Source organism: Neopelma chrysocephalum, unplaced genomic scaffold (assembly GCF_003984885.1).
Source record: "Neopelma chrysocephalum unplaced genomic scaffold, ASM398488v2 Primary Assembly neopelma1_64, whole genome shotgun sequence".
Taxonomy (NCBI): domain Eukaryota; kingdom Metazoa; phylum Chordata; class Aves; order Passeriformes; family Pipridae; genus Neopelma; species Neopelma chrysocephalum.
In genome coordinates this window covers 3,646,766-3,661,378 of record NW_020897721.1, presented here as the reverse complement: position 1 = coordinate 3,661,378, position 14,613 = coordinate 3,646,766, and the positions used below count along the sequence as shown (strand labels likewise).

Genomic DNA, 14,613 nt, shown 5'->3' with positions numbered 1-14,613 from the left:
TTAAAGTTATTTAATCAAGCAGATATGCCCAAGCACACAAAACAGGCCACTTTCCACTTCGTTACTCTTCAGAGTAGTGTCATTGAATAGGTGTAAGTTAGTTTATGATAAAGAATTCATACCATATGCATTCACTAGAATATGATCTTTTTCTAACAACTTCTGATTCACCCAACACATTTACAGAAATAGGGAGTCACAGCCTGAAGCCCAACCCAGGAGTCAAAAGTATGCTACCGACTTCCTTAAGAATATCAAAACCCTTACATGAAATTTCATTATCCAGTTATCCACAATAACAGTCCAAAAACCCCAAGAAGATCACTTGGTCTTATTGCTATAAACATTTTATTGAATAAAATAATTGTATTTGGGCACACAGCCTTAAAGATCACCGAGCTCTCAACGCCCCTGCCATGGGCAGGGACACCCAGACCAGGCTGCTCAGAGCCCCATCAGCCTGGCCTTGAACACTGCCAGGGATGGGACATCCACAGCTCATCTGGGCAACCCGTGCCAGGGAATTACATTTATAATGTAACTATAAATATTGCTTCAACCTCGCAAGCATTATGAGGCCTTACTATAAAAGACAGGAGTGCAGCATAACTGGTTCAACAGTCGTCATAACAACTGGTGAGCCGCGTCTTCTCAAGGTGAGATCATTTATTTGCAGTTCACCTACATAAAGTATCTACAAAACAAACTTACTTTCATTTTGCTTTCACTTCCATTAATACAATTGTCTAGACACACCTCCAGCCTGTCTACACGACTGAAAAACAGCCACCTTTGGAGAGGACAAATGTAGATGTTCCGGACTGGCACGTACAACTGGTACTGCTCACACACCTCAGGTATCAGGAACCAGAATAACTAAATCTCAGATATGCCATCAGTACTCGTTCTTTCCATTATATCACACAACTAGCCCTCCAAAATGGTTACCTGAAGGTAAAGGACAGTCTTATCAGTTAAAAACACTGCTGAAAACATTGTTTCAATGGTATCTGGCTGCTGAAAAAAATCCAGCATCTGAAAATGCAGAGCATCACTCACACCAGATTTTCTAGAATTATAGAAATATGAGCCCATTTTAGAGCACTAAATGATGGATTAAAATGTTAATCATGTACTAAAACAAAATCTTCCCAGACAGAGATATTAAAAGTTTTAGTGAAAAGGAGCTACTACTGAAAGATTAAGACCTTGTTTTTCAAGTTTAAACCAAATGAATTTATCTTGCGAAATCATCTCAACGTTTTGTGTTCTAGAAACAACACTGCAAATCTATATATTCCCAGATGAAAACACGCCAGAAGCTTGGCCATACAAAAGTCCTTCCTGAGTAACAGGCTAGGGGTGGGGAAAACCATGTTGTTACATACCTGACCACTTATGCAAACCAGATGACTAATTTAAATGAACTGAAAATAGGTTAAGAAAGGTCCACACGGACACATCTATGTCCTAACCCTCTTTTCTCTGCTTCACAAACAAACTGTCCCTTTACATACTTACTTTCCACTTCTCTAAGGTCACACTGACCAAATCCTACCTCCTTCAAAATTCCTGGACAAAAACATGCTCCCACACAACCATGTACTGTCCAAATCCTTAACAGCCTGGTCTTGTAAACACGTATTGAGATCCAGAGAGCAGTGGGGAAGAAGATGATTTTTTTCTTTCATAACAGCAATCAAGGACACCAGGGCAGACAAGAGTAACAACCAAATCACAGAGAAAAGTGAATTCTAGGACTGTGACGTAGGAAAGATTCTACATCAAACAAGAAAACACCACTGGCAAAACCATCATCTTTAGAAATGCTATTCACTGACTGATACCTGCCCTCCAAGCCTCAGCTGATCCAAGTTTCTGCCAGCCAGGTTACCACATCACCACTGGGTCAACAGTACTGAGGAAACCACAGAAAGCAAAGCCAGCAAGCTTGTCTTTGGAAGCAAACTGAATTTAACTCAAAAGCCCCAAGCACATTTTGGAAAAGGTGGCATCTGGGGAACCTGTACAGAGGCCTGTGTAAGATGATAAGCCTTTGGGCCTCAGCCAGCAAGTGTGACACACCACAAATGAACAGTGTTCCAGGGGGTTTTGGTGAGTTTACTCATTGAAGTATCAAGAGTACCAAGATAAGGTCATTTTAAACATGTAAAATCTAAAAGGCTCAGCTCCTCAGAAGCACAGAATAGGGACAGCACAGACTTTCTAGATATTATGCCTTCCAACAATTATTCCCGGATGTTTCATGTTATGCAGCTGCTGGCAATGCTGTCATCCCTTATGCCTCTCTCCTGTGCCTCTTAGAATTCCACTTCCCTCCAATGACCCTTTAACTGTCTTTAGTGCTGTTAATGTTAGAGAACTGCAGTATTTACCTGAAATATTAAAACCTGCTCACTTGCTCTGCCCTGCTGCAGGGAGTAAGGTTTCAGGGATTGTACACACCTCTCTTAAACAAGTGTATCTATTGAAACTACTGATACAAAACGAAGCACATTTTAAATAGTATTAGGCTTTAAATGTGAACAATGTTCTAAATTTTCAAACAGCTTTAGCACTTATTAAATAAGGTATTTTAAATCTGGAGAAGTTATTTTGCTCATTTTAGTTAAATCCAAAGGTCTTTTTAGCTCTTGAAGGGAACAAAATCAAACATCTATTTTGTTGTGCACTTCGATCTACAGACCTTTTGCAAGTATCTGAAGTCAAGATAAGGCTCTGTTCTGCCTGAAACCTTGGAAAGCACAACCCCTTGTCATGGCTGCCTTCAGAGGTGCCACTCTCCTTCCCAAAACCTCATGACAGAATGAGTGAAAGAGCAATGAAAAGCCCATCTGTACAGTCTGCCCAAAGCCCAAAGGAACAAAGTCACTTCTGCTCAGTAGCACACACCAGGATAATGTTCCTCCTCATCAGGAAAGAATTGCAAATATGTAATTACTGGGTTATCCCTGCTGCATGCTACATACCTCCTGCCTACCTGTCTCCCAGAGATGGGGACAGAGCATAAGCAGAAGTGAAGCAAGAAGTTCCCCAGAACCTTAAAAAAATAATGGGATGGGTATTTCCCACTAAGGGTATTTTATAACCCAGTATTTTACCAGGGTTACTATTGCTACTATAGCACATTTACATTTAAATACATTCCATTTGGAGTGGAGAAAAACCTATTTCCTTTGGAAAAGAGCATCAAATGCAACCAGATTATTTATCAAATATTTGTGTCAAGGCAAGAGAGACTACAAATCAAGTAGGGGGAATTACAGATCTGCATTCCAGATGAAGGATAAGCGAGAAGGTATTTGCAAAGAGGAAGGAGAATCAAAAGTCAACAAAATAAACAGAGGACAGAAATAAGAGCCCATTCTCCAGTAGTGCAGTAATTCTACAGTAATTCTACCAGTACTGTAATAATTCTTCCCCTCAGTAGCATTACCTGAGTCCTACAAGATCAGAACTACAAACTGGGAAGGGAGGTACATTCCAATTATAGGTACTTCCTCCTCAAGACAACACGCCCAGAACTGAGGGACAACTCATACCCTCTCTGCCCCTCCCTGCATTTGGATTCTTTCCCAACCCTTTTACATCAGGACAATATGATCAAACTCCACATTTATTCCTCTGTGGCCAGGACTTGACAAAGACATGTTCACTCAGCACTTTTCAGCATGTGTACAACACCTGCATTACAGTTTGTAAAGTTTACATTGTGTGCAATGGTTTTCATTCCACTAGTTTAACATTTTCAGCACTTTCTCTGATTGAGAAAGTATTAACAAACTTCAATGCAGAAAAGTTACTGAAGACAATTCAGTTTAAAACAACTCCTATACATATAAAATAAATTGAAAAAATAATATATATTCCACTTGTTTGGTCTTGGTTTAAAAAAAAAAAAAGTAGAAAAGGGATCCCTAATCCTAATTAGTGATCTAATGATTTGCTGCAGCTGGGAGATATATCCTCTTTGCATGTTCACAGTGTTTTGCTGGAGGTCTCTCTGTGATCTGGTCTGTGAAACTCACAGGGATAAAATAAAGCAAGGACTTATGGACAAGGTGTTGTCCAGCTGGTTTCAGCTTTGTCTTTAGATCTTGCAGAGAATTATTGTGCTGTTCTTCTGCAGGTACACTGTGCAGGTCAGGAGTTAAACAATGTCATTCTTCTATCCTAGTGTCCTACAATAAACCAGGGGAAAACTAGCAAAACATCTGTGTGCAAAAAAAAAAAAAATCTTCAGAGCCTACATAATTCATCCCCTTTTCCTGAGGTTTAAAAGAATTTAGCTCTACCCTCTTCCTTTAGATGTCTTTGAAATCAGCTAAGCAATGCTCCCCTTCACCAATCTGTAGAGTGAACTTCAGGCTACAGAGGTCAGAAAATTAATCCTAAAATGTCTCAAAACGTACCAGAAAAATGAGTTTGTAATCAGCAGACTGGAATTCATTATGAAGCTGTACATACCTCCACTGGAATACTTTTTTGGTAGCTGTAAATCAAACCAGATTAGCATAACCAGCATTTGCCAGCATATCCCTACAATCTGTTTTGGTTATTCTTATGGCTTGGAAGCCTGTCCCCACATCTAATGCCTCACCTAAACACATTCTGCTGCAATTTCAACCCATAACTACTTGTTTTACTCATGATGGATATGGCAAGCTGACTAAACTCTCCTTGCAGGTACTTTTTAAGACATCTTTTCTCCAGATCAATACCTCAGTATTCCCTGATTGAAAGGCAACTTAAGCAGTTTTGTTTTTTTTTTCCTGGGGAAGTCCCATAGACCACCCTGTATCACAGCACCGTTTGGCAGGAGAAAAGGGATGTATTATCATATGCTGGGATCAAATACAGTCACACTTTTTGAAAAAAAACAAACAACCCACCCTCAACCAGCCAAATTGTACTGTTGAAGCTCCAAGCTTTTAAGTTCAAAGCACCAATGATGAAAAAAATGACATGACCCACCTCCCAAGTGTGACAGCTTGCAGGCAGCGACAGGATGTCAGAGCTGCCTCCCAGTCACACCTGCAGGTAACTTTTTTAAACTGCTTTATATATCACCTGCTGGTATCTGATCAAACACATTGTATAAAACCATTCTAGAGCTAAACAATCCATTTTTCCCCCAATCCTTACTCTGGGTTTGGCTCTTTTACAGACATTGTTATTTTCTTTACAGGTCCTATTACACAGCCATAACCTTCCCAAGAATGACAGCATCCCAAACTGAACAAGGTAATTACTGAAGACCTACCACTCCTCAGCAGAATGGAGAAACTGCTTCATTACCTTATTTAAAATGCCTCTGTATGTTCCAGTGAATTTTCATGACAGTGATGCTGCTGACTCACGATAATTTAGGAACCACTACAGCCCCCAGATACTCCCCCACAGAACTGCTGCCCAGGCAGCTGCTACTTGTCTGCGTAGGCAATGTACCAAAACACAGTAATTTGAACCCATCTACACCAAAATGGTTGAAACCAATCCTATTGATTTCAGACCATTTACTGAATTTGTCAAGATCTGTGTTCAGTAAGAATGTTATTTCAACACAGAGAAGTGAAACTACCAAAAAGTACAGGATCCAGGACAGACTCTCTGACGTGAACACGCTCCCCTTGAACACAGCCGAGTCCTGCCTTTTTCTGGATGTTGTGAGGGAAAGTGCACCTCAACTCCTCAGCATTCTGGAACTTTTCCCACCCCCACAAGCTCTCAGCTCCCTAAATACTGTAGGATACATTCCATAAGGCCCAGTGAACCTGAAGACATGAAAGTTGTCATTAACCTGTTTCTCTACTTTTAACTAGAGTTCAAAGTAGAGGAAAGACAGTTTTGCCAAACTAACAGGCAAGATCATAACACATTCACCATTTTCAGGATGAGACTTCCTTGCTGAGTTTTTTTAAGATTAACATCAAAGGTCTTTTTAGACCATCTCACGTGAGCCCTGATTAATCCCTTGATGATGGATGACGCATTGTAATACAATGGCAAAACACTCCTCTCTGCTGAAAGGCTGGAGACCTGTTGTAATCTTTACCATACAAACCCACAGCAACTTTGTGAATACCAACAATTTCTGTGCCCAGAAAAATACCATGTACCTCCCTGGCAGACTCAGTCCTTTATTTACAAGTTAGTTGTTCATCACAAACTGAACATGACAAAATTCCGAGAGTGATGCTCATTGCCACATGCTCTGTATGTTGTAACTACGCCATGGGGGTCACACAGATATCCAGAGAAGCCATTCCTGCCACCCTAAACCTCTATCCCCATTGCCCTCCTGGCCCTTACTATGCTTGACACTCACAATCCACCTAAACCTAGACCTGACACTGAAAATAAACTGCTCCAAGGGGAAATCAAATTAAAAATCTTAATTTCTTCCTGTATTGGAAAAAGTGGATTCCTAAAACCAGGGACATGTATTTAGACAACATTATACACACCCACCCACCCCTTTCCTTAAGAGTCACCAACGTCACACCAAGAAGCTGTGATGCTCCTTTCAGGGTGGAGGATAAAACTGTGTAAAACACTGAATTGGAAGTGATCACAAGATTCAAGGAGAAAAAAGCCCAACCAAACCAACACTGGCATTTTTGCTGGAATGACTATAAATCCCAGAACTTCAGTAACTCCTGGTGAACTCTTGTGCACAACAGTCCCCAGGGCACAAGGTCATAGACTGCAAAATATTTCTTTCTGAGCATCATTTATTGCAGAAAACCTCAGTTATACTTGGCTGCACTGGTTCAAAGGATTTTTGTTAAGACAGACCTTGGAAGTGCAACTATTTCAGATTAGTCATTTTATGGAACTGCACACACCAACACTTTGCAAAACTGTTTCGCTGTTTAAATACAGAAAGGTCTAAGTAGCATAAAGTGTAAAAAATTCTTCTCCCCATACTGCTGCAGGCCAGGGAGAAGGCAGGAACTGAAATAGTTAAGCACACTTTAATCAAGGATTTCCAGTTTGGGGTGATACAGCCTGATCACTAATATCTATGATTAATGAAGCCAATATGCTTCCCTCCCCACTCACTGTCATGCTCACAGCCCTGGGAACCAGTCCTAGAACTCTGAGGTCTGCACAGTGTTTGCACATACGTGTATAGGGCGGTGGACACTTAGCCTCTATCAATCTCTACCTAAATCCACTCCCAAAAATGTAAATTTATCTTCTGACCATACAGTAACTCATTAAAGTTTGGCACATTTTCACAGGAACATATTAAGTTACAGCACACAAGTTAAACAACATCCTGGCATTCATGAAGTACTCTGAGCAGGACCACATTTCTGCCAACTTCACTGCTTTTCATCAAATCTGAGGAGCAAAGAGCACATGCAGTTCAATTACTCTTGCTGAAACAAAAGCCACATGATTTAGTTGGCATCCTGGTCACTATGTAAGTGACAGTAAAACGTCTGCTTACATTGCTGAGTTTGCAGAACAAAAACTAAACCACTCCTGCCCTCTACAAATAAATTAATGTAAAACTTAAAAAACCCCAAACAAACCTCCTGGTACACACACTACCTCATCAACTGCAAAATTCAGTAACTGTGACCTTGCCCTGGATAAGTTGGAGCAATTGCCATCCCCTCTTTGTGTTTCTACAAAGCCATAAGGAAAACCTGTGTCCATGTGAGCACAGCCAGCGCTCCACTGGAGAGAGGTGCTTTATGTTTCAGCTCTGCTGAACAGTCAGCCCTGTTCCCACCTCTTCATACAAACAAAGCACACCCTGGACTACACTTCACAACCAAGTCAACCCAGCAGTTACACAACTAACTTCAAACAACTTATAACACAGACATTAAAAAAAAAAAAAAAGGCAACTTTAACTCCTGAGCCAATAGTTTTTGTTCACTTTGTAAAGGCAAGAAGAACATTATCTGAGAACCCACACTCCTGAAGAAATTCACAGATACAACCACAGCATTTTGCAGTATTAAAAATAAGTATGGCACAACCCTTGAAATACTGTTTACACTTCATGAAAATGCTAGTGCATATTATTTTTTCTCCGGTGACTTAATTTCCTAATTTAAAACAGGAATTTCAAGAGGCAGTAACACCACATGTACACAAACAGTCCCCTCTCTGAGACAAGGTGACCATACCGTGCAAATATTCTCAAAATAAAGTATTTTTCCTAACATTCAGAAAGTGTGCACTTCCATTTGATTTGTTGTATTTCACATCTGCATTCTGCTCCTCATATTTCTGAGACACCCTCAGAAAAAACAGGACTTGCTTTCCTTTAAAATGCCATCTGTTCCCTGCATATTTTCCCTTTAGGTCCTCGTATGATATCTGCAATGGAAACTTCTGTGTCATATAGGATTAAGGCTATAAAACAGACGAATATAAAATGCAGAGGCTGCACTTTGCTACTAATAGCTGTAAAAAAAAAAGAAAAAAGAAAGGGAAGTATCACCTGAAGCCTTTCTCTTCTAAATACAAAAATACAAAAGTTCAAAAAGTTCTTCTTAAGGGACTTTTCTCTAGAAATGATGAGAAAGAATGCAAAAGGAAAAGCTGCTCCTCTTAAACCTGGGGAATTTTATTTCTTCCTACCACTGCTCTACACCTGTTTCCTTCCTGAGTCAGAGACTGGAAGTTTGAAATACCGGTCTCCAAATGGATAAGCACAGGGAACCTTTCGCTGAAATACCAGCCACAGTCATTCATGAAAGTAACATTTGCATAAGCTTTTTTCATAACACCTAACATTTTTTATAGAAGCAATGTCAACTCTACAGCAAACTCAGCCTTGATGGCTCCTCAATTATCTCAGCTGTTATCTCATCTCCATTCCCCCCGCTGCTGTTTCCACACTTTGCTCAGGCACTCGCAACGTTTCAGAGTATTATCAACATTACTAACACTTGTGTCACTCACACCTCGGGGGCGGGGAAAGGCAGGCTGACCTACCTGGTCACGTTAATATAAAAAGATTTTTAAGCAACCCTCTCAAACCATTCCACCATTACGTACAAGGATTTAAATAGCGACCGTTCCTCTAAAGCTGGTTAAAAACTCGAAACTTGTGCAGACACCCACTGACTGCTCTAAAATCGTTCCAAACCAGCTCGTTAATAAATTCAAAGTCTCAAATGGCTCTCTCTGAAGCGCTACGTGCGTTCTGACAGAGTCCAGGCACAGCCGTTTAAGCCAAACCACGCAAAACCTCCGGCCGACGGGGCACAAAACACACCGGACAGACAGAAATAACTTTCACGCCGCAAAGAGCCACCTCACGCTCGGGCCGGGCGCTGTTTTCCTGCGCGCAGACAGCGAGGGGCACCTGACAAGTTTCCCAGCCCGGCTGGCAGCGGGCAGGGCGAGCCGGGCCCCGGCCGCCCGCAGCACACGTGTCACTGCCGGCCCCGACCGCCCCTTCCCGCCGGGGGAGCCGGGAAGCGCGGCCCGGGAGGAGCCAAGGGGAAGCGGCCGGGCTGGTTTCGTTTCCAGCCGGCAGCGGGGTCGCCCCTGCCCGGCCCCCCCCTCGCACTCACCCGCCGCCCGGGCCCGCCCCGCCCCCCCGCCCCGCTCCCGGCCGACCCCATGACAGGAGCTGAGCCCCGGCAGTGTCAGCGCTGCGAACTTCCCCGCTCAGCAAGGAAACAATACCCCGCGGAGCCCCGGCCCCCCACCGCCCGGCCTGGCCCTGCCCGCGGGGACCCCGCACTGCCCCCGCCGGGACCCGCCGCGGCCGCGGGACCGAGCGCGGGGGGGGGTGGGGGGGGACCCGGCCTGGCGGGAGGCCGCTCCCGGGCCGCGCCGAGCCCGCGGTGGTCGCGGGGGGCGGCGGAGAGGGCCGCGGGGCTGCAGGGGCCAGGTGAGGGCGCGGGGGGCGAGTGGGACGCGGCGGGGGCGGCGCGGGGGCCGCACTCACCGGGCGGGCCCTGGCGCGGCTCCGGCGGCCCCACAACCATAACAAAGCTCTGCCCAAAATGGCCGCCCGGCCCTGCCCGGCCGGGGGCCGGAGGGGGCGGGGCCGGCGCGCGCGCGGGGCGGGGCCGAGCACGCGGAAGGGACACGCCCCGCCCGGCACCCCCTCGCCCGCCCCCGCCCCATGCCGCGCGCCCCCCGCCCCGCCAATCACAGGCGGTGCCGCGCACCGCCCTCGCCGCCGCCTGTCGGAAGCCGCCGCAGACTACGCGGCCCAGAAGGCCACGCGCCCCCGGCGCACAGAATGGCCGGGCGGCGCGCCGCGGGGCAGGCTGGGATCTGTAGTCCACTTGCGGGAGGCTGGTCCGCTGCCGAGATGCCGGAGCTTAGAAAGGAGGAGCGGCCGCGCCGCCCCGCAACCCCGCGGGCGGCAGAAGCCCCTGTTGCTCCTCTGCCAGACCGACCGCGGCCCTCGGATTGAGAGCGAGTGGCGCTGCTGCCCTCGGCTCAGGTTGGCCCTTCCTCGAGCCAGCGGAACACGATGGGCCGCTCCCGTTCCCGCCCGGACCGGCAGCGCTGAGCGCCGGGCGCCGCCGGAGCGCTTCCCGGGGCACCGGAAGCCACCTCAGGGGTAGCGGGCGGGGGGGGCGGCAGCGCGGGCGATTCCCGCCCGGTGCCCGTGGGCAGCGAGGCTCCTTCTCCTTCCAGGATATAAGGGTTCTCCTCTCCCCTTTCCCTCTGTGCGGGGACTTTGGCCGCGCAGAGCCGCCGTCCTTCCCCGGAGGAGCAGGATTGGGAACTGCCTTCCCCGGTGAGTGTCGTCCGCAGGGGGCTTACCTACAGCATGGAATGGGATGGGATGGGATGGCCTTTCCACTCCTTCTGTTAAAGATCGCTTTTTTCCTCATGTGAGGAATTGCTCGTTTATCAGCTGTGCGCAGCCATTTATCCCTTGAAAAGGAGACGATCCATGAAGGGGAAGCCGTCGCCTATTCCCTGATACTCCGTTCATTAACCAGAAATTGTTCTTGCAACAGTTATTAAAACTTTATCGCTTCAGTTCATAAAGCTGCCTGAAACGAAGTATTCTGTAGTGGGCAAGTACAGATTCAGTGCATATATTATAGATTTTATAGCTAATTTTAGAGGAGAAGTGAAGGCAGCAATAAATTGCAGAACAGAAACTAATAAATCAATAGGGAAAAGATATTATCTGCTAATGAGGTATTTGCTTGGAGTTCCAGGAGAAATGAAGAAACATATATATATTTCTTTAAAATACACTTGTAAGAGTCTGTAAGCATATGATAAGTGTAGACTTTGGACATAAGACAAATTCACCTTTTCATCAGTTTCAGACCTTCTCCTGAATTTTTCTGGTTTTAGGACGTTGATAAAACAAACATGTTTCCTCTCATACAACGATGCTGCTTCCACACATCTTTCAGAGTAAGTCACCGAAGCCTTTCTTTGCTCTCTGTTTTTATTTAGAAGTAAAATAGGAAAAGATATGAACTGCAGCTTTGAAAAAAAAAAAAAGGTGGCTTTCAATTGAAGTAGCCAGCTGTTTTATCAGTCAGCTCTTCTGGGAGAGCTCCTGGTTCCTACAGCACCTTTAGGCAAAGCTGTTTCTTTTATAAAATGAAATTTTATTGTCTCAAGGTCTTTTTTCCTCTTATTTTTTGATAGAGCAGTGAGGGGATAGCAGCTAGTTGCTGGGGTGACCTTGTCCTGCTTCTGCAGGAAATTATTTTACATTTTGTTCTGAAAGGGACTGATATATCTTAAAAGTGCTTAAAGAACGCATGTGTGGGGGAAGGACGGGTGGGTCTACAAACCTTTTGCAGTGAGTAAAGGTTTTCTTACTCACTCTAGAGAGCCCAGTTGCTCTTTATCAGCTGCATTGGGTACCTTTGTTAGTTCAGTTAAAAACACCTGAAATCTAAGAGGAGGGACAGCTGTGATGTGACCTGACCTGGAAAACCACTTGTGCAATATTCCATAGGTGGCTGAGGTAACTGCAGGTCTGTAAGCCTGCACTGTGTGGTGCTCAGGACAAGTTTTATGTTTGCAGCTCCAGAAGTTAACGGGTCCCAGGCTGCTGCTCTGTGCAAAGAATAAGACAACTTGGTCTTCCCTCGGCCTCTGGCTCCGGAGGGATGTGTGTCCTCTCTCAAGACCTCCAAGCTTCAAACCAGCATCAGTTTATGCAACCCAGCTCCAGGCTTTTCACACCTCTCTCCCCGTCTCCAAGAAGAAAAAGCCTCCAGAATCTGAGACAGAATCCGAAAAAAGCAAGGAATCCCTGAAGGACGTTCCCAAGCCGGCCCTTTACCTGAGCCTGGGGGGGCTGGTTCCCTTTGTGATGGCACCACTGGCCATGATCATCCAGGGCACCTACTACCCCGAGGTGGCCTTTGTTCAGGTCGCATACGGTGCTGTGACAGCCTCTTTCCTGGGGGGAATGAGGTGGGGCTTTGCCCTTCCGGAAAACAGCCCAGCCAAGCCGGACTGGCTGAACCTGGCTAATGGCATTGTTCCTCCTGTGCTTGCCTGGCAGGCCTTGCTCTTCAAGGATGCCACCGTGGGAGCACTGATGGTGGTGATGGCCTTGGGGATAGCGCTGCATTATGACATTGCCCTTCTTCCCCCTTACCCGAGGGGGTTTAAAAGACTGAGGGTGTGGGGAACAGTGGTGATGGTGTTATCCCTGTTGACCACTGCAGCACTGAAGCTCAGTTTTGAGGCGCAGAGACTTGAAGACAGAAATAAATGGCAGAACACAAAATATTAAATTGATAGGGAAAAGATATTGTCTGCCAGTATTTGCATGGAGTTCCAGGAGAAATAAAGAACTGATTTGTGCTTAGAAGTGATGATGGCAGGGATCAAGATGCTTACTCTCAAAGCAAACTTGATTCTCCTACTGACTTTCAAGCTAGTTTAGGAGGGAAGGATTGCAAATAGCAATGGCTTCCAAAGCAAACGGGAGTCTGTCCTTATCCATAGAACAAGGAATCACTCTTTAACGAGATATTGCTGTCATAGGAATTTCAAATGGAGATTCAAAATGATGTGGGTATGAATTGCTGTAGGCTGAATTATTAAAGTATCTGGTTTAACTATAATGTGTGATCATGTTCTGAGGTGGGGAGGACAACTGTGTGGTCATAAACAGTAACAAGGTGAAAGCAGTTCTAGTTTGGTGTTTAAAGCAGCAGCAGCAGAGAACTGTGCACAAGCAAATCCACGTTCAGTTCCTGTGTTCTGGAACAAGACTCCTGTTTCACCTGAGAAGATGCTGAAAATCATGGAATCATTTGGGTTGGAAGGGATCTTAAAGATCATCTCATTCCAACCCCCCTGCTGTGGACAGGGACACCTTCCACTAGACCAGGCTGCTCAGAGCTCCATCCAGCCTGAACACTTCTAGGGATGCTGTGTGAGGAAGTGCTCAGTGCAGAGTCAGTAAGAAAGGACAGGTGAGGTTTGTTTGCAGGGCAAGCCAAGGTCAGCACTCACCTAAAATGTGTCATTCAGTTGCTGTGCTGGAGCGGGGAAAGCTGAAGGGGGAGCTTTGCATCTTTGACAAGGCACCAGAGAAGACAGAAGGTCAACTTCCTGCTCAGGCTTACTGAAATGATAAAGGGTATGTGGGCCACCTGCTCCGAGGTTTTGTTTGGAATTAGGGCTGCCCAGCAAAGGAAGCTGCATGCAACACAGCCATGAAGATCTGTCACACTCCTAAATTAAAGCACTGCAAACTGATGTTATACACACAGACAGATGTACAATAGGACACGAGGACTCCAGTGCTGGCACTAAGGGATTAGTTAAGGGATTGAAAGTAGTTTGTGTCTTGTCCCTCCTACGAATCCATATATTTGAGCACCCAGAACAGGTACAGGTGTATTTGTAGTCTGCAAACCCTCCATGATGGGCCTGTTACTGAAACCCCAGCAGAAGCAGATGGCCTTTGTACTTCAGTCTTCCTAACACATCATTTAGTGGAAGAAGACACAGCCTAAGTCACGTGGATTCTCTTCTCTAGTCTCAGGTATCTCCAGAAAGCTATGAAATTGTATGTGAGCATATTTATTTTAAGTTTTAATTGGAAGTACAGTATAATATGCAAGAAAGCTGAAAAGTGACATCCACACACGGTTTTAGGACCAGATGATCCTCGTAGTTGTTTAAATCACTGATCTTCATTGTTCTACCCAGAATAGAGCACATATTGTCACTTAAACTTTGTTCATTCTGCAAAGAACAGAGGTTTAAGAAGCCTGCCTGTCCTGGAGATAGAGCCATCTTGTATGAAATTGCTGAGACAGCAGCTCTGTACACCACCCTCTCACTTTTGCAACCTGTCAACTTTTGTATGTTAACAGCATCGTCCCTCTGAAACAAAAATATACTTCATTGCTCTCTGAATATAAAGGAAATAAAATTGAGTTTACGAACTAAAATTTTTTTTCTGTTCTTTCTTACTTACACGTCATTGTTTAAGATGGGTCCAGAGTAGAGTCCTGCCTTTGGCTTGATTCAGTGAAAGAGGTGCTGAGTATCAGAGACCATAATCAATCAGCTTCCAAATTCCATTCAAACATGATGGAATCAGCTACAGAACCTGGAGAAGGGAACTCCACACAACTGTGGACTCCCTCA

At 45.2% G+C, this 14,613-nt stretch overlaps 2 protein-coding genes across 5 annotated transcripts in view; one reads left to right on the top strand and one right to left on the bottom strand.

Annotated features, from left to right (window-relative positions):
* GPBP1L1 (GC-rich promoter binding protein 1 like 1) overlaps window positions 1–10,050 on the bottom strand; it is a 31,176-nt gene extending 21,126 nt beyond the window's left edge. For 2 of the 4 annotated variants that reach the window (XM_027683132.1, XM_027683135.1), the window contains exon 1: window positions 9,950–10,050. The gene's annotated coding sequence lies outside the window, so the exon portion shown is untranslated. Of the gene's footprint in view, window positions 1–9,189; window positions 9,301–9,949 lie in introns of those variants that run through there. The other 2 variants (XM_027683134.1, XM_027683133.1) reach the window with 2 other exon arrangements.
* A 513-nt stretch (window positions 10,051–10,563) lies between these two features.
* Window positions 10,564–13,586, top strand: TMEM69 (transmembrane protein 69). The gene is made up of 3 exons (XM_027683139.1): window positions 10,564–10,756; window positions 11,332–11,394; window positions 12,020–13,586. The coding sequence occupies exons 2-3, from the start codon at window positions 11,350–11,352 to the stop codon at window positions 12,737–12,739; spliced, it is 765 nt and encodes a 254-aa protein (XP_027538940.1). The 5' UTR covers window positions 10,564–10,756; window positions 11,332–11,349; the 3' UTR covers window positions 12,740–13,586.
* Window positions 13,587–14,613: the final 1,027 nt, after the last annotated feature.